General features: G+C 35.9%; 1 protein-coding gene across 12 annotated transcripts in view; it reads right to left on the bottom strand.

Annotated features, from left to right (window-relative positions):
* The window catches only part of LOC121322510 (ankyrin-2-like), a 227,241-nt gene that overhangs the window by 60,175 nt on the left and 147,004 nt on the right, over window positions 1-20,062 (bottom strand). For 10 of the 12 annotated variants that reach the window (XM_041262655.1, XM_041262663.1, XM_041262631.1 and 7 more), the window contains 15 exons: window positions 19,053-19,151; window positions 16,982-17,080; window positions 16,271-16,468; window positions 13,285-13,383; window positions 13,085-13,183; window positions 11,596-11,694; window positions 10,924-11,121; window positions 9,968-10,066; window positions 8,586-8,684; window positions 7,729-7,926; window positions 5,976-6,074; window positions 5,433-5,531; window positions 4,976-5,074; window positions 3,848-3,946; window positions 2,154-2,226 (listed from right to left, as the gene is read on the bottom strand). In XM_041262655.1, coding sequence (XP_041118589.1) covers window positions 2,154-2,226; window positions 3,848-3,946; window positions 4,976-5,074; window positions 5,433-5,531; window positions 5,976-6,074; window positions 7,729-7,926; window positions 8,586-8,684; window positions 9,968-10,066; window positions 10,924-11,121; window positions 11,596-11,694; window positions 13,085-13,183; window positions 13,285-13,383; window positions 16,271-16,468; window positions 16,982-17,080; window positions 19,053-19,151 — 1,756 coding nt within the window. The remainder of the gene's footprint in view (window positions 1-2,153; window positions 2,227-3,847; window positions 3,947-4,975; window positions 5,075-5,432; window positions 5,532-5,975; window positions 6,075-7,728; window positions 7,927-8,585; window positions 8,685-9,967; window positions 10,067-10,923; window positions 11,122-11,595; window positions 11,695-13,084; window positions 13,184-13,284; window positions 13,384-16,270; window positions 16,469-16,981; window positions 17,081-19,052; window positions 19,152-20,062) is intronic. The other 2 variants (XM_041262678.1, XM_041262684.1) reach the window with 1 other exon arrangement.

The raw sequence follows: 20,062 nt of genomic DNA, 5'->3' as shown, positions 1-20,062 counted from the left end.
TCCAAACACAATTTGTCTTTGATTCAACTATTCGCAGGTTTCTTTCAAGCTGTCCCTAGAACACAGTACCTCTGAAAATAGAGTGACTTAAATAGACCTGGCTCAGGAAATACATGGTAAGACAATGTCTGCTGCAGAAAAAAAAAAAAAAAAAAAAAAAAACTTGTACATGCTTTTGTTTCCTCCAGACTATCACTGCAATGCCCTACTTGCTGGGGTGTTAAAGAATACCGTCCAAAGACTCCAGCATGTCCAGAATCCAGCAGGTGTTAACCAGGTCTCACTCCAGTGAACATATAACCCCTGTATTAAAATCTCTACACTGGTTGCCCGTCAAATTCCGTATTGATTATAAAATGTTATTATTGACTTTTAAGGCCAATAGGGGAATTTCTCCCCCTTATATCTCTGACCTGCTGTCAAATACACTCCTGGTCGCACTCTACGATCTGCCAATGCTGGTCTTTTAACTGTTCCTTTAACCAAGATGTGAACAGGGATAGGGCTTTCTCATCCTGCGCACCAAGGAGCTCACTCCCACTTGAGATTCTTGTTTCTGAGTCCCTGTTATTATTATATAAATGCAACTTTGGCCTAATGTGTAAGAACAACAGTACCAAAAACAAACAAACTGAAGCAACTTGAAAGTAATCTTATTTAATATAAGTATTCTAACATTCTTTTTAGCATACACCCTGTCACTTCTTTTTCTGAGCGGTTTCCAGCCTAATAAATCTGTTTTACTGTAACACGTGACATTGTTAGCAATACATTTCTTCTCATTATTAAGCGTCATAGTGTCAATTTCTTAATTATATTAAAATCAGGTGTATTTGGTGGCCAGCCATTCATTCATTAACCTGTTATCTACATTAATGAAATCACCATAAAGGCATTTGCCTGCTTGCAACACTAAAAATTGTAAAAGCTCGATCCACAACTTGTCTTTAAACTTCTACTCAGATCTTCAGATAAATCCAGTATTGCATTAGGTTCTAAAATATATCTGCCCTTTGTGAGTTTTTTGCTATTTCCATTTTAGTGTATGTGTTACAGTAAAAGTCTGAATCTGGTAAAGTTTTCCTGGTAACTGTCAACATTTAAGGTGTAATAATGCCAAGTAAGGTGGCATTATGAAGAAATATACTACTTTTTGTACATTTATCGAAAGCTTATTGGTAAAGGCACTTGGTTATTCTTGAGATTTACCAGAAAACGTCCAAAGTAAAGCGTTATCATGTTTATTTCGGACATTTCCCACTTTACTTGGTAAAGGTCAACATTTACCAGTAAATCTTGAGATGTGCCAATATTCTGACTTTTACTTTAGCACATGCATTGAGCATGACTTGAATAAAGTGAATGTTTTATACTTGAACATTCACTTGAAAAACAATATTTATGGTTAAACATTCATGACAAACAAGAGCCGTACTGAACAAACACAATTAAATTCAGTACTGTAAAAACCATGCTGTTAAGATTAGACACAAATCTTTTGTTTTTTTTCATAACCAAAGGAGCACAGCAAATCTGTATACCTTCCAAGTCGATAGATTCTCCATCAGTAAACTGCACATCATCATCATATATTTGTCTATGCGCTGCACAACATACAATGTAAATTTAATATGAGTGTAAAGGACATGACAAATCCTATCCAATCACACCTACCATGTCCACAACAGTGAAATAAATCTCTAAACAGTATACTACTGAAACCATTCATTATGGACCCATACATTAGACTTGGATGTCTTGTGAGATTGCAATACAATTCATGTTTTTATTTCTTTGAATATTACAGTTTTGTATCACTTAAAAAAAATGTTCACCTTTATACATAGTTTTGCTTTTTTACTATAAAACACATAGCAATTAAAATGTCTTTTTTTCATTTTACTGTTTATCAATGGCCACATTAGTTTATTTTTTAATTCGGTGTCATTTCACTACAGAATGGCTGGTACTGTATTTGTTCAAATGCGTTTAGAGACATATTGAAACAAACACCTATAGAATGCTGTCTCACATTTTTTTTTTATAAAAAGGAACATAATCAGTACTGAACATAGTTTTTTGGCAAAATAAGAAAGTACCACAATGAAGACACAAGCTGATTGATTCAATAATAGAATACACTAATGACTCACCCTCCTCATCTGATACCTCCAGAACCTCAGTCATGGTCTCAGGTACATTCAGCTTGTGTTTTTCTGTCACCGTCTATCAGGGGAAGAAGGGGAGAGATAAAAACGAGGGCATTGTTGTCTGAGCGTCAGTGAAGGCAGCAGGGGCTGATTCCAGTAGTTATTTGCACTGTGCTTAGTGTAGCTCAGTCAGCCCCATATTGCCCATATTAAAGCAGTAATTATACAGCTGCAGAGCTTCTATTATTTTGTGTACTTATTCTTTAAAAGCTTGGAAAAAAAAAGTAATTTATAACTCTGTCACAGACATAGGTTAAAAGCCTCACTTAGGTACTGACTTAATTTGACAAATTATTTAGTTCATTGTTTTGAAAAGCTTTGAGGATGAAGAAAAATAAAAAGCTTACATTATTAGTGATTAAAAACAATGCTCTGTATATTAAAACATGTTTACAGTCATACACTTTAACATGATGTTTTGTATATAGTATTCAGTAGACAAAGAAATATTCTAATAAAATTTACAGCACACACCTTTAGTGTGTCAGACCTAAATGAATAACCTTGTCTTTAGACAAAATACCTTGTCTTTAGACAACAGTCTAAAAAATGTCTTATTGTTTTGCAGTTGATAATATTTTATTCCAGATTTGTCACTTTGACTCAGTGACTTAACCAAATTAAGTTTGATTGGAAGTACTTGGTTTCCTCTACCCATTTACTTGCTGTAATACATTAATAAGACCGCACACAGTACATAGAAACAAAAATAGGGTTGATATCTGCTTTCTAGATTGTTTCATTTAAATTCAATGACATCATTTTGTCCCTTCATTTGTGTTTTAATGATTCTGCAAATATTACAATAAAAATACTACACAGGCTCATTTTGGCAAAAAGAAAGAAAAAAACACACTAAAATAAACCTATTTTTATGACTCACAAGAAGGATCAGTGTTATCATTTTGAAGGGAAATTAAATGATGGTATTGTCATATGTTTCATCCTTTCAATAGCACTGGGAATTTACCAGCAAGGATTTTAATGTTGTCACTTTATCATTAATTCATTGTCAGATCTATTTATAAACCTCCATCTAGTCAGACCTGCAATCCAGCCCCTCAATCTCTCTCATCATTCTCCCTGCATGCTGCATCTTCAAACCACATCCATAAACACTGCAATCTTTTCAACCTTAATCATCTCAGTCAGAAAATATTATGTCACTTTACAGAGAAAATTATGAAGCAACACTTTTGTTTTTTTTTCTGTATCAAAATGATCCATATGCCTGATTGGTAGTAGGAACATAATTGTCACAATTTTCGCTGATGTTATAAAGTGCTGTCCCTGCTTGCTGGAGGTATCCTTCACCTAATCATAACAGTCTGATCACTAATTTACGTACTACAGGACAGTCAGTGCAATGCATCTGTCTATTTCGTACATATCTTGTGGGGGAGAAAAAAGTAATAATTCTACTAGTACTACTAGTACCTCTATCATTAACAAAAAAAAAAAAAAAAAAATAATAATAATAATAATAATAATAATAATAATAATAATAATAATAATAATAATATTAATAATAATAATAATAATAAAGGACATGTTTGTTGTAGTGGATAGATCTGGGACAAGCAAACTATTTCCTGAACTATCGCAAAACATTATGTCAGTGCATCCTATGTACTCACAGTTGTTGTGGTGATGACCTCCTCGGTTACCACCTTCAAAGTATCGACCACCGAGATGTATCCGAGACGCCTGGCTATGGCCAGGGCTGTGTTGCCATTCTGTGGAGAGAGAGAAAGGCCGCTTTAAACCAAAGAGCAGCAGCTCGTCAGGGCAGTGCATTTGCTTTCTTTCCAGTGAGAACAAGCCCACAGCAGCTCACAGCAGAAAAGAGGGTACAAGTCCTAGCCTGACTTCCTCTTACAGCAAACACAGAGCATGGCCTTTTCACCACTGCTTCTGTGTTTACATACTACAATTTCATAATTAGAGAATTCATACTGTTAAAAAGCGTGTAATCTCTAAATATTAAATTGATGCACTGTATGCAAATTCAGTGTGTTAGTATGCACAGAAGCTGTTGAATTTTCATACAGTTTACATACTTTAATTTGTAATTTAAACATTAGCATCTTCTTCTGTCAGTATTTATAAGACAATTTGAATTCGTACTTTCTTACAGAATTCAAAACCTGCAGCTGACATCAAAAGTTAATTATGGTGTATGTTTTTTAGAAAATACTTGCTGAGCAAATCAATTGAACTTTTAAGACCATAAATTAGTAGATATACAGTATTTGTTGCACTAGACTAACGTTCATCCTAAATGTCTAGTATGGTCATTGCCATATTTACAACATAAATACTATATAAACTGTCTATACCAAATCTAGACAATACATCACAAGGCTAGCTACTAACTTGATAATGTCTTAATGATAATGTGAAACAGCCTAATTTTTAAACAGTAAATGAACTGTTTTTAAACAATGTCAAGTTTTTCGCCACTAGGACTGAACAAAGATATTTTAAATCACCCCATTTTTCTTCTACCAGCATCATATAAAATGGTTTGAACAGGAAACCGGTCAGCCCTGGTTAGGATTGCAGAAAGGCAGAACCATCTAGATCAAAGTGGTCCCAAGGCATGTGTTAAATATGTATTATAGTAATGGTATAACCATGTTATTCATGGATGCATGAACACTGCTATCGACATCATTTTTTGTTTAATGCAGGCAATAGTCCTGCTTAAGAGACACACTTTGTTATTTCCAGTGCATGTCAGAATTATTTCAATAAGCACTCACCACAGTGACTGCATTGGGCTTCGCGCCATGCTGGAGGAGGGTGTTGATGATGTGGGTGTGGCCCTGCTGAGCAGCCTGGTGCAGGGGGGTGTATCCATTCTGAGACGAGACAAGGGTAAAGGAAACAAAACCAGGAAAAGAGGAAGTACTTTATTAGTTAAGCATCTTTTTCTTTTACAGTCAACCACTGCCTGTCCTTACGAGACCTACTACATATATAAATGCTGCAGCAAACAAATATTTGAATAGCCTGAAGGTTCATATCAATTACACTACACTAATATAATCTGTTCATAACTGACAATTACAGGATGCAACACCACCACCACCACAAAAAAAAAAAAATCTGACATTGGTGCTATGATTTTTAATCGCATTCAGATTCACTTGCATGCATTTTTAAATTGCAAATTTCATGCAACTACTTTGAGGCACAAAAGGAATAGGTTGTTTTTACCTTAGTTTTAGCATTGACGTTTGCTCTGTGCTGAAGAAGAAAGTTTACCATCTTGATGTTTCCATAGTGACAGGCTACAATCACTGGAGTGTAGCCCAGCTGCAAGAAAACAAGGACAGAGTTTATTATTGTTATGCACTAATATTTACTGGTATGTTCAAGTGTATTGCATTTTTAAGCTTTTTAAGTCTATGGCAAAATGGAAGGCAGCCATAGAGTAGATCTGAGTTATTGTATATAATGTGTTGTTTAATGGCTCTATACAGCTGCTATAAATACTGTGGTGTTTTGCTGTGTATTTGCAGAGAATGAGATAGAAACCATGCTAGGTTGAACTATATACAAGTTTACTAGAAGTATGATACAAGTGCAAATGCAGGCATGCTGTTGGTTCATTATCAGTATGCAGAATGACTCCTGTGGGTAGAGCAGGAGTGCTATATTCCTCTACAGCTACATGCAACATATGGAGCTGGACTCCGGAGTGGATATGTGAACACTACAGATACCTAGGCACTACTTTACAGAAAAATTGATTGTTACCTTGGTCTGCGCATCAAGGTTGGCGCCATGTTTTGCCAAGTTTTCAGCCACGGTAACCCTGTCCTCCTGGGCTGCCAGATGGAGTGATGTCAACCCAGTCTGTAAATGTTACACAATCAGTGGGTATAGTTTACTATCAGAACAGTAAAACGTTGGTTGGTACTATGATTATAGCATATCCCAATATGTATTCTTTTCTTTTTTGTTTTGTATTTTGGTCTAGTTGACACTGTAATAAAACTTGGCTTATATTGTAGACCAGTAAGTAGTAATTGTTTTAAAATGCTTGCTTGCAAATACTCAAAGCATATATGATAGTTATATTGTATATCTTGGATGGTAGAAACTATAAAAAAAACAGTTAAGATCATTCTGTGCTACAGAAAACAATTACATGTAGTAATATATTGTTATAATGTGGGAAAGGACACTGTCACAACACTCAAATGTCTAACTCCTACAGAGGGTTACCTGAGAATGTTTGATAAGGTTTACTAATTGAGAAAATGCTAATATGACATTTTCAAATGTTAATAGAATCACTTTGAACACTATATTAAATATTATATACATCAATAACATATAACACCCACTTGAACTGGTAAAAATCCATATTTAATGTTTGTCAAACCTTGAGAATCAAATACCGTCCAAGAAAGAAAATGATTTTACCTTTTGGCATTTGTCAACACCTTCTAACATTGCTTTGCCACGTAGCAACCAGGAATGTAACTGAACATACTGTTACATGTACAATAATAGTATTATAAAATCTGGCCAAAACTAAAGAATTAAAAGGTTAGAGAAAAAGCTGGGCAACTGGGGAAAAGATTTATCATACTGAAGCAAAGAAGTATTTATTTGCTTTAACTCACAGGACAACTTTGAAAGAACTATTGACTTGCATGACTGCAAACCGTAATTAATTATAAACTGTTCCTATAAACAAATACAGAGCTAACAATTATACAATTCTATAGCTCTGTCATTTAATTTATTACTCTTCATACAGCATTTGTTAACCAATTTTTCACCAACCAAACCTGAAAGGACGCCTATAGCAAGAGATGAACACTGCTTCTGATCATACACAAGCAAAACAAGCAAAACAAGACGCCTAGTGCATGAGAGCGGGCACTGAAATTATTTTAAAGAATGCTGTAGTAAGTAACGTGACAAACAGCAGTAGGTAGGGCAGGAGGTTTTTGAAGGAGCGCTGACCAAAAATAAATAAATAAATAAATAAATGACCTCTTAGAATTACTATCACTGGTCCCCTTTACTTTTGTTGTAAATATTTTGTGTTTCTTATTTGTTGTACTTTTCTTGTAATACACAACTATTTCAAAGACAAAACTATACGGGTTAAAGCTAATGCATCTTCCAGTGCCAAATGACTTCCTGTGCTCTAGTTTCACTCCAAATGGTCATGCTGCAATCAGGTCATGTGATCAGCTGCAAAGGAAATAATGAAGTACCAGCAAGAACAGTACCCTTACATTCTGTCCTATCCTTCCTTGACAAATCAAGTTAGTGTTTACACAGGAGTACACTGCTGTGGCTTCTTCTATATTAGGAAGTTTTCTGACTCATAACAGTTTATGTCCTACAGTACAGTACATTATTAATTGGTATGCTTGTTCTTTATTCTTTCTGCTCCGTGAAACGATACAAAGGGGCTTTCACTGGGTGAATGGTATAAGAAACCATAAAACCAAGTGCTTCCACGGACAATGTGATTCGCTGCTGTTACCTTTGTTCCCACATTGATGGTGGCCCCCTTCTTCAGAAGCAGGCCCACCATGTCGGTGTGTCCTTCCTGTGATGCCAGGTGCAGCGGAGTCACGCCCTGCTTGGTAAGAATGTTAGTCTCCGCCCCGTACTCCAGAAGTGTGGTGGCTATGTCCATTTGGTTCTTCTTTGCCGCTATGTGTAGTGGAGTGTATCCATTCTATGTGTGCACACAGAGAGAATGTGAGAGGCAGAATAGCACCTTAAATAAAACAACAATCTATACCAACTCCTTTTCTAAAAAAAGTGTTTAATGTTTTATTTATTTTTTATGACAATGTACAAATAATTGTGAATATGGAATAATTTCCACCATGGAATAAGAGCGACAAACTAATTCTAATTTGGGATTTTGTCTTGTTTCTAAGCCTGGCAGGAAAAGGCTCATAGAAGCACCTAGTTCCAGTAGAGATAATAGTTATATACTAAAGAAAATACTTTCAAGTTATTGCAACTATTTATGCCATCTAGTGTTATAGTTTTTTAAATACCCAGTTTTCTTCAATTTTGTACAGCTTGACGGCCATATAGTTCATAGAAAAAATGGAGAACAAACTGGGGAAAAAGGAATACTTTAAAATCATAACACCAAAGGCAATCAGGTTGAAATCCTTTCAGACTGGTAAACTATAGTACCACAGTATGCTTTGATAATAACAACAGTGCTATGGTACATTGAAACACACTATAGCATGTGATTATGTAATTTGAATGAATATAATGTATTTACAGACAAATTCAATGACGCTGATGCACACTTGTTTTTGTAACAAGTGCACTAGACACAGCTGCTGAAGCCTCTTTGCCTTGTCGTCTCACCTTGGCAGTTGAATGGGGAGAGGCCCCTTTTTCCAGTAACAGCATTGCCACCTTCTGGTTATCATAGTGAGCAGCAACATGAAGAGGGGTGAGGCCATTCTGTAAGGGTGGTTTAAAAAGCACTGCATAGATCAGGATTAGCAGGGAATAAGCTGCCATTAGGCAAATAAACAAAACCAAAACCTGTGCGCATTAAGAAATGTATTAAAGCGTGCTAGCTGCCATGTTTTGTTTGACGTAATGAATACAAAAACAAAAGGGGAAAGTTATTGATGTTGTTACTAAACAAAAAAAAAAAAAAAAAAAAAAAAAAAAAAAAAAGAACTTTACACTTTATGCTTACCGGTATTTTTGCTCTCAACATAGCCTCAACAGAAAAATATAAATTGTCATTAACTACAGTTTCCTTTGTCAAATGTCTTAATCAGTATGCAAATAACACGTGTGTGTTTTGCTTTAGTTTTTTTCACAACGCAAAAAAGATCAACAGGTCACATAAGAATACAGTGGCAGTGGTGGAGGAATAGTTGCTGCAGCTGGGGCAACTGCACAGGGACCCACGCACTCAGAGGGTCCTAGAGGGGTCCGAACGTTTGGAAAATAAAAACCTAACAGTGATAATATCCTTCACATTTATATTTGCAGATGCTACCATCATATTCATATCACTGTAGCTACCAGTGACAGTAATTACATTTTTATTCTATGTACTGCTATTCTCTTAATTATGTTTTTTTTTTTTTTTTTAAATGGTTGAATTAAAATTATCTTCCTTTTTTTCCCCTCGTAACTGTCTTTGCATGGAGGCTGGTATGAGGCACTGTTTTATGTTTTGTTGGCGTCTCTTTTTCGAACTCCGCAACCATCTAGTGATCTCTCAATATTGCAAAACAGTTTCCTACTGTCTTCATGGAAGGTTTTGGGGTGCTGTTCAGCAGTCTTTTGCAGTTACATTCTGTGTGCACAATTCATCCTATAGTTTAGGTGGAAGCTGTTAACGGGTGTGTAAACTTGTTAGTGTGTGATTAAAAAGAGTGTAGTATTGGAAGTAAAGATGCACGCAAAATGCAATTCAAGTAGGAGTAGAAAACCTTCCTATTACATGTAGTCGTATACTGTTTCATGCATGCTAACGAGGCCCATCTTTCTCTTCCTCCGCCACTGATTAGGTTTTAAAATTTGTGTATAAAATACAGAACTGTATACCTATTTTCTTGTGATTTAACATTTGTAAAGTAATCATTTAATCAAATATACTTCCCTTAGACAAGCACAGAAGAATAATGTTGATAATGTCAGAAGTAGCACTAGTTTATTTAATTGGCGTCTCCAATACAGAATGTCACAGTGAACAGTGAAGATACCTGTTACAATTCTCTTACCTTCCCAGAAGAGTCAGGAGGAGCCCGGCGTTGCAGGAGGAGTTTTGCCACATCCAGGCTTCCATATTTAGCAGCCACATGCAAGGGGGTGAATCCTTTCTGTAAAGTTTTAATTTGAATGCTTATTTCAGTGCTATAACATAGATAGAAAGTTCATTCAATCTTGTGTCTATAACACAGATACAAACTTCGTTATACATAGAAGAACATGTATACAAATTTATGTTATTTGTAAACAAATTATACATATTGTTACTATTATTTTTAGGTTTATCCACATAATATATATGTACCCTGCTCCCTAGAGTAATACATTCTGTAATCACAGTACGTTCCTAACTGATTGTAATGATGGCATTCATTGAGGTTCTGTGTATCCCTGTTAAAATACTGCATTGAGCATACTTGTGGCCATATTAAGCAACAAAGTTCACATATCTGTAGGAGCCATGAGCTACAATGAAATCAGAATTGTGTTACTATGCATTTCTATAGCTATAAAATCATACTTTAGATAGATGTGTACTATATGTAGGTGATAAAGAAAATATATTTAATATAATTTTTACCTTGTCTATCTATAAAAAATATGTAGTGTAGGTATATAGTGTATTTCCTGTGGCAGTCTGATTAAAATGGGGATTCAGTAAAGCTGTCTGCTCAGATGCAGGGGGAGGAAAACACTTAACAATTTTTCTCTCTGATAACCACCAGCTGCTTACTGCTGAACTGATGTTGGAAGGCAAAGGGAGGCTGCAGTTGTTCTATCCCCATCTCAGCCAGCAGGGGCTGGTGTGCGGCAAGGAGGACTGTCACCGAGTGAAACCGAAATACTGCTGCAGTTCCCTTAACTAGCTTGACTACTGTAATAGAGCGAGGTGTAAAAGATGTACATAAAACATATAGAAAAGGGAGGAAAATGAGTACAGTAAAAGAAAAACACCAAAGTGATTTACCTTTGTGGCTAAGGAGTGTGAGGCTCCAGCTTCTATGAGAACTGAGGCCACATCCACTTGCCCCTCTCTGGCTGAGATGTGCAGGGGGGTGTAGCCGTTTGTGGTGGCTGCGTCTGGGTGTGCCATGTGCTGCAGTAATAATTGCACGATTTCTGTTTTACCCAGGCGGGAAGCAATGTGTAGGGGGGTCTGATCCTCCTGAAAAATACAACATACAACCACATTCATACTGATAAAAGAGAACCTAAAAGTCCAAAAACAAATGTGTTGAAATTCATACTGCTACCCACTTCCCAATAAACCTTTTTGTATTTCTAAATACAGAATTTGTATTATTATTTTTAAGTTTAAAAAAAAAAAAAAAAATCTTTGTAAACATAAAACCATGTTGCGTATGACTGAAGGATGTATGATAAGGGGATAATGTTTTTACATCTTTAGTACCAGAAATAGTTTTACTTATAATATAAAAGCCACCCACTATTTATTTAACAGTGTGACACTGCTGGAGTAAAAATAATACAAACAGTACAATAAAATTATGTTGGGGGGGGAGGTCATAATTGCAAGCCAGAAATTAGTCTGTTTTTTTTCTCAGGTAAATGCGATATTCCTATGTAATCATTTAGAACTGGTCATAGTTACACAGTGCTTACTGTACATGTGACTTACCCTAGCTCTAGCATCCACAAGTGCTCCATTTCTCAAGAGGCAGCGGACAACTTCCACCTGCCCAGCCCGAGCAGCCATGTGCAGGGCCGTCTCCCCGCGCTGCAAACACAACAGCACAAAGACCTGCTCACACCTGAGTACAGAGAACTCCCTTGCTGTGACCAAATTAATACAAAGATCAACTCATCAATGATAACACGCTCTGTCAGTTCCTTTAAATAGGACAAACTGAAAAATCTCCCTGTTAGGACCAGTTTACTATTTACACCATTTTGCATGTTCTGTTTGTTGGTTGAAAAAGAGATCCTTCTGGACCTCGCATAGCACTTTCCAAGCAAGTGTCGCTGTTACTGACTACATTTGGCATTCTTTTCCAATTCTTTCTCAATTTTTATTTTTTAAAACTCATTGGGTCCAGTTCATTTAATTTAAATAACAGCATCCCTAATTCATAAAGGACTCAGGGTTATGGAAGTCAAACTTCCAACAGTACATGTTAGACTCTTTAATTTATTTCTGTTAGTTAAAAAAAAAAAAAAAGGCAAGTTCAAATTGTAACAATTTATGTGGTAGTGTTTATTTTGACATGCAGCTTTTCAGATCAATTGAAATGACCTCAGTATCTCTAAAATACAATAAGTTTGCTTCAATGTTTGCTGCACAAAACAAAAAATGTAACTCCTTGTTTGTCAGCTTCGATTTTTCTCTCCGGTAGCGAGACAGTCCTGACCTTTTACATAAACTTTTATATGATTGAAATGCCCAAGTTCAGAATGTTGACATTTTAATTCTCAGTAATTCTCATTCTAAACACTTCCACTAGAGGCAGTGGAAGTGCCTCTAATTAGGTTTTATAGCCACAATGAAATTACAAGTGAAAGGATTTGACAATTACTGAAAATATATGTTCATAAATTATGATAGAAAGTACACTGGGGGGGGGGGGGGGGGGGAACTTTACAATGTCCAATTAATCACTTCTGTAAACAACAGTTTAACTGTTTGTACTTTATTGCTGAATGTATGGTGTGTAATTTTGAAAATATGTAAAATATCAAGACTGTATAATATAATATTTTTATTTTATTGAAGTAACCCTCTAGAGTTGATACTTTAATGCCCTCCTGCCTTAGTGGTAACTTATGAAGACCTTAAATAACAATCCATTATGACAGCACTGTTACAAGCTATCACAACTGGCATCTCTTCAAAAGAACACAACACAAACATCTTCCAGCAGCTGTTATGCTGCAGTAAAAATACATGTTCAAAACTTTTGTGTTTACAGCATTATCTAAGAAGAGAGAACCCTTTATAACATAGCTTTTTAAATAGTTTATTAATGCTGCTCATACCTTGCAAAGTCAATAGTTCCATTTTGGTCATCTAGATAGATTACATGACACTGCTTACATATTACATGTGCAAAATATTGTCTACATTTCCTGTTCAGAATTTGCTTCAAGAGGCTAATTGAAGCCATACTCACAATGTTAGTGACATCTGGAGAAGCTCCATTCTGCAGCAGGAGCAGGACTATATTCAAGTGGCCCATGAAGGCAGCCACATGTATTGGAGTAAGGCCAGACTGTGAAACAAAACAACAAGGTTTTACTTCTGCAAGTGTCTTGATTGAATAGAACCTTTTAGGACAGTGTTACTTTGTAAGTAAACAGTAAGAAACTCTACCTCTGTTATGGCTTGGATTGAAGCTCCATATTTGACAAGGAGTTCCATGACTTTGACTCGGTTTTTCTTGCATGCAATGTGCAGTGGGGTGAATCCATTCTGTACGGAAAACAAATCAACATACAAAAATCTAAAAAAAAAAAACTGCTTTAGCTGAGGTGCTAATATATACAACCCCATCTTTTAGAAGAAATTATTTGAAAACAGCATTTTTGTCTCATGTAAATCATAAATCTGTGTAGATATGTTCAGTCTTAATTTTTGTCATTTGTATTTAAAGGATAACATTCTTTGCTTTCCAAATCAGATCTCTTCCCATGTGATGCAAAGATACTTTGTTTTTCCATGGCAGAGGATTTGTGAGGCTACACATGTCTATAAGGACAACCCTTTTGTTTGCCTTTGTTCATCTGACACTTGTCAGAACATGTTGGTTTGAAGGGACTGAGGATGAAATCTAGTACTATGTCCTTTAAACCGAGCTGTCCTTACAGTGTTGTTCTTTATAGAGTTACAACTAAACTACTGTGATTTTTGCTATAAATAGCTATCTGGCAAAGAAAATATGTAATATCTGAAGTATTGATATAATTAAAAAAAGCTAACCACACATGACCTGTCTATATATACAGCTATAGTCAAAAGTGTAAATATACTAATGAAAATAAAAACAAAGAATTTTATGAAAAATCTTTTGTACCTGAAATGTTGTTTTTGTGGATGACGAAGTTACAAGAAATAAATGTCTCCAATTATTTATTTCAGCATTTTTTTTTGCAAAACTCCAAAAATGCTAACTCAAAAGTATTCATACTCTGACAAGGAAAATAATAACCTTTTTTAAATGATTAGGTTATTTGTCAATGAGCTTTTGACATGATTCTTTACGCAAAATTGTTCCAGTTCATTCAAATTCCGAGGACTTATCTTGTGCACAACCTTCTTCAATTCATAACCATTCTGAAGTAGATTTTGATGTATGCTTTGGATCGTTGTTGTGTTGGAACGTCCAGTTGCGCTTTAAACCAAGTTTTGTAGCGGAGGGTGTTGGATGATTGGCATTTTACCATGTATTGGAACTAAATGTCCTGTGCCACTATAGGAAAAACCGCCCCGTAGAAGGATATTACCACCTCCATGCTTGACAGTAGGTATGGTGTTCTTTAATTTGTATGTCTCACCAGATTATCAGCATGACCAAATAGCTTAATTTTTGTTTCATCACTCCACAAAACCTTTGACCAGAACTCATATCCATCATTCAAATGCCATTTTGCAAACTTCAAGTGATTGTCCTTGTGACGTTTTCCTAAGAGTGGCTTTTTCCTTGGCCTGTGTGACTTGACCATTGAGAGCTTCACCATGCAATACTTGGCCTATGGTTGAAATAGAAACCCCACTCCCACTTGCAGCTAATTCACTTGAATATCTTTGGCAGTCAATCTTGGATTGTTATTAACCTTCCTCACAATTCTTCTACTTGTTCTTGGTGAAAGAACATTCTTTCTTCCAGACTGAGGGAATGTTGCGCTTTGAAATCTTTTTGTATCCTTCTCCAGCTTTACAATAAATCAATTTCTGCCAAAGGTCTTCAGATAGCTCTTTACTTTGTCTCATATTGACTTATTGGTAAAATCAGCAATCATCCTATGCCTAACTTGCTAAATTCGCAGACGACACAAAAATAGGAGGAGTGGCAAACAACGTTGCAGCAGCAAAGGTAATTTAAAATGATCTAGACAAGATTCAGAACTGGGCAGAGACATGGCAAATGACATTTAATAGAGAAAAGTGTAAGGTACTGCATGCAGGAAATAAAAATGTGCATTGTAAATATCATATGGGAGATACTGAAATTGAAGAAGGAATCTATGAAAAAGACCTAGGAGTTTTTGTTGACTCAGAAATGTCTTCATCTAGACAATCTGGGGAAGCTATGAAAAAAAGGCCAACAAGATGCTCGGATACATTGTGAAAAGTGTTGAATTTAAATCAAGGAAAGTAATGTTAAAACTGTACAACACATTAGTAAGACCTCATCTTGAATATTGTGTTCAGTTCTGGTCACCTCACTACAAAAAGGATACTGCTGCTCTAGAAAGAGTGCAAAGAAGAGCGACCAGAATTATTCTGGGTTTAAAAGGCATGTCATATGCAGACAGGCTAAAAGAGTTGACTACGTGGTGACCTAATTCAAGCATTCAAAATTCTAAAATGTATTGACAGTGTTGACCCAAGGGACCAGGGGTCACAAATGGAGATTAGACAAAGGGGCATTCAGAACAGAAAATAGGAGGCACTTTTTTACACAGAGAATTGTGAGGGTCTGGAATCAACTCCCCAGTAATGTTGTTGAAGCTGACACACTGGGATCCTTTAAGAAGCTGTTTGATGAGATTCTGGGATAAGTAAGCTACTAACAACCAAACGAGCAAGATGGGCCAAATGGCCTCCTCTCGTTTGTAAACTTTCTTATGTTCTTATGTTCTAACCCTTTTATACTCGCTAAGAATGTTCACCTACAATCCAGCATTTTCTAGACTTTTCCAGAATTAGGTTATCATACTGAAATTTCTGGAACATCTATTTATGCTAGTATCGTAGTTTCCCATACTTATGAAAACCTAAACTTAAAAAACTCAAAACTTTTGGATTTTTTTTTTTTTTTAGTGACTTTATTTAGTAACATCTGTGGATTTCTTTGAATGTTGGTTTTTTGAAATCCACAAAGTAGTGTTTTCGTTTTGAAACGAAAAGTTTTTAATTATCTGTTTTCGAGAAAATAGATATTATATATATATATATATATATATATATATATATAGATATATATATATATACGCATATAGCATCATATATTAGACGCAGTAGCATCACATATAAACAAGCATATCGGTGCTAGATCTCTCAATACTTATTATACATTTACATACGCATTTTAGTGTTTAGGCAGTCTACTCATTGATAATGTGTTATGTGTGTTTACCAGTGCACGGGCATTAGGATTGGCTCTCTTGTCCAGAAGCAGTTTTGTTACTCTGTAGTGACCACAGTGCGCAGCAACATGAAGGGCAGTCAAGTAGTCCAGTGTGACATCATCTACAGGTGCTTTGTGCTGCAGCAGGTGTTTGACACACTCTACATGGTCTCCTTGGGCAGACATGTGAAGAGGAGACAGTCCATTCTACAGATTAAAAAATAATAATAAATCAGTAAAAAAAACCTGTCGTACTTCTCCCCCTTATCTTGAACACACATTGAATCATTCTGAAATTATAACTTATAATGACATTCAGAGGCATATGATGAATGGGTAAAGTAACAACAGAGTTCAGTTAATATGTTCCAATTCCCATAATCAATGTTTACCAGCAAAATAGCAGGAGTACTTCCCATATTTCCTCTATAAAAAAAATTATATAAAAAGCATTTTTGCCACAGTATTTAATCGTTGCTTTAAAAATTCAGATAGCTGCATATATATACTAAAATTCTGGTGCCACCCTTGAAACAAAATCTAAAAGATACTATAACTTAATGTGATACAATTGTATTGTTATATGTAATGGGATTTGGCAGTTTCATACAAAGTATATGTTCACTCTTTGTACACTGTTGTGTAGTCGCTGATATCTGCCTGAACATTCTAGAGAATGAGCTGGGATGCTCAAAGCCCTTTCAGTAGATGGTAACGTGCCTTTGTCCTTGCTAGCATGGGCGCGCCCCTCTCCAGAAGAAGCTCCACGGCTGGGTCATGCCCACTTCGTGCAGCGCAGTGCAGGGGTGTCAGCCCATCCTGAAACATGGGACCACAAGTAAAGACACTGCAATTCATCAAGAAGAAACAACCCAATAGTTACAAAGACATTTCAGTCCAGAAGTAGAACTATAACCGTCTGCTCTTAACAGGGCTTAACTATCTCATCTAAAAGATAGTTCAAGGTGGGCCTCCATTTATGAGCTGAAAGTTTCTACGATGTTCTAGTTTATTCACAATTAAATCTGTGAAAACTGTTTTTTACAGAGAATAATTCTGTTAAAGTCTGTGGGTGAAGTGCCAGCTCCTTAAACCTAAATATAATCTGCTGTACACAAAAGTCATTATACAAAAACAAAAGCTAGATAATTGCTAATAATACACAGTATCAGATATTCTTGTGTTTATTGGTTGTCACCATTTACCATTTCATTTGCTGTAAAACTTAAAGCATTAACCTGAGAATGAATTGCAAAATTTGACTTCTGTTAAAAATGCTGCAGATATTAAATCTAAACAATCAATGAATATAATACTAATTGCTAAAAATTCAGAATTATTTTCTTCTGCAGTCAGATCAACATATAAAACTTCTGCACTGTTTCTTTGGCATGTTTTTGTTAGCGATTTTAATGCAACAATAATAATAATTTTTAAACTCCCTAAACAAACTGTAAATGCACATGATAAGGAAATATGACGAAGTTGATAATGACAATGTGGTGATAACCATGGAAATAGCATCTTGACACAATTAGTGAGTTGAGAAATAACACAGAAACTGACTTCATGACTCATACATTCTGTCACAGAAAATGTTTTGGTCTTCTGTGGTGTAATTCATCACATTTCTATACAAAAGCCTACCCTTCATCCAGTTCACTGACTGGTCCAGGCTCAAGTGGGTGCATGCGCAAGTCTACTGAAGTCCTACAAGAACTCAGGACAACTTTATTATTTGTTTTCATTGTACTGCTACCCAAGATACTGGGTAATTCTTTCAGAGGTCTAGAGGTGAAGAGAGGGCACAGAGGCTGGGACAAGAGTCTTCCCATTGAAATGTAACACTGAGCATGCACTACTGCACCTACCTCTACTGGACCCTACATACCCTTGGCCATAGCAAGCACAAGACATGCGGATATAATGGGAGACACAAGAGACACCAAAAACTGCGCATCAAAGACATACAGCATTATCACACAACAAGGTTAGCAAATTAAAAACATGCACAGCTTGAACGAGGCTTGTTTACTTAAAACAAGATGTTACCTTTTTTTAACCTAGATTTTGATGTAATACCCAATGCTAATAATTACACAGTACAATCAATTAGAAGCCCTGAGTTTTGCAAGCTAATCTGTCTTTCCTTTAATTAAACTAACCCAACCAAATGATGTTTGTTTATTGTTTAATAACAGGCATTGCACGGTAAGATAATTCAATTGTATTTTTTAGATGGATTATATAAAATATTTTAGTGTATGTCAGACTTTACTACTGAACCAGGCCTATGGCTATAACGTCTGCAGGCACATTATCACAGTCCAAACCATTATTAGACACTTTACAGTAATATTTATGCTGATACTATGTCCTACACTTTTTAAAAACATGCACTGACAGTTTTCTTGATTGACAGTAGCCACACCTTTTAGGCTTTTTTTGTGCCAAAACAATACTTTTGCAATTGTCTTAAACATTCTGTGATTGAAAGTATAAACTGATATTGAAAACCAAACAGAGAGCGGGATCAACCTTGGCTTTAAATTTGTAAAAGTTTTTTCAAGGCTTCTGATCCTTCTATGCTCCTTTGTTAGTTAGAGTGCTGAAAATGATGTTCCAAAGCTTGGCTACAGAACCTGATCTTTTACACCTACACTGCCCATTGTTCATGCCTCACAGTGCAGGCTGAGGGAGACAGCAGGGTGCACCAGGTAATGAGCATGCTGAAAGAAGAGGGAAGGCGGCATGATCAGAGACTGGGTGAGGGAGACAGAAGGAGACTCACTCTGGTCTTGGCATCGATCTGTGATCCCCGATCCAGGAGGAGACGTACCATATTGGTGTTCCCTCTTTTGGAAGCTACGTGGAGGGGTATGATTCCATTCTACAAAGCAATGAGGACACAGATACTAGACAATAATATTACAATGTTCAGGAAAACAGAACAAACATAGACATAGTACTTTATTGTATTAAGTATAAAAGCAAACCTAATTAAGTAGCAGATTAAAGACTTCAGCAATAATTATCAGCTAATTAGTACAGTGCCGTACAGTATTTAAATATGTATTTAAATATGAATTTGTCTCTGTATCTATCTACAGCACTTTCAGGTTATTGACAAAAAGGAATATGTCACACAGCTTTGGTATTTTGGTATTGTAAGTTAATGATGTACACCACAAGTATAGTAGCTACATGATGTACACCACATGTCTCCCAAAGAATGGATGTAGTATAGATTATAGATTAAATACCCAGTAATGACAGAAGACAAGTCCCCTATGGGCCACATTGACAGTGTTGGATGTGGCGACTCTGCCAAGCAACTCTTTAATCGCTCTGTAAGCTTGGTGCTATTGTGTGCCTTAATAAAACTGGGTGTAGCTGAATGGCTGACTTTTCTCAGACTCTTTTGTCAGGCCTTTTAATAAAAATCATTTTTCTACTATAGCCTGTTGGAAAACTTTGAGTAACTCTATTTATTGTTTAATCAGACACTTGTATGTGGAATGGCAATGCCAATAAAGGGCTAAAGCTTTCACTTGGTGATTTTTATGTTTTAATTTTGCAGTAAAAATTACATAATAAGGCAATGGCTTCACAAATATGTTTCATGCTGTGGTCATTCCAAATGGCAACAAATTGAACATATCATAAAAGTACTTCATAAAATGGCTTTCTTATCTTAGTGGGTTTTAAAGTAATGTTAAAATTGCTGCTTTTGTGTATACTTTTATTGAAATGGTGTGACTGTGGCAGTTGTATGTGTGGCATGCTATACAAATGTATTGT

Source organism: Polyodon spathula, chromosome 1, assembly GCF_017654505.1.
Source record: "Polyodon spathula isolate WHYD16114869_AA chromosome 1, ASM1765450v1, whole genome shotgun sequence".
Lineage (NCBI taxonomy): Eukaryota > Metazoa > Chordata > Actinopteri > Acipenseriformes > Polyodontidae > Polyodon > Polyodon spathula.
This window is presented reverse-complemented; position numbering and strand designations above follow the sequence as displayed.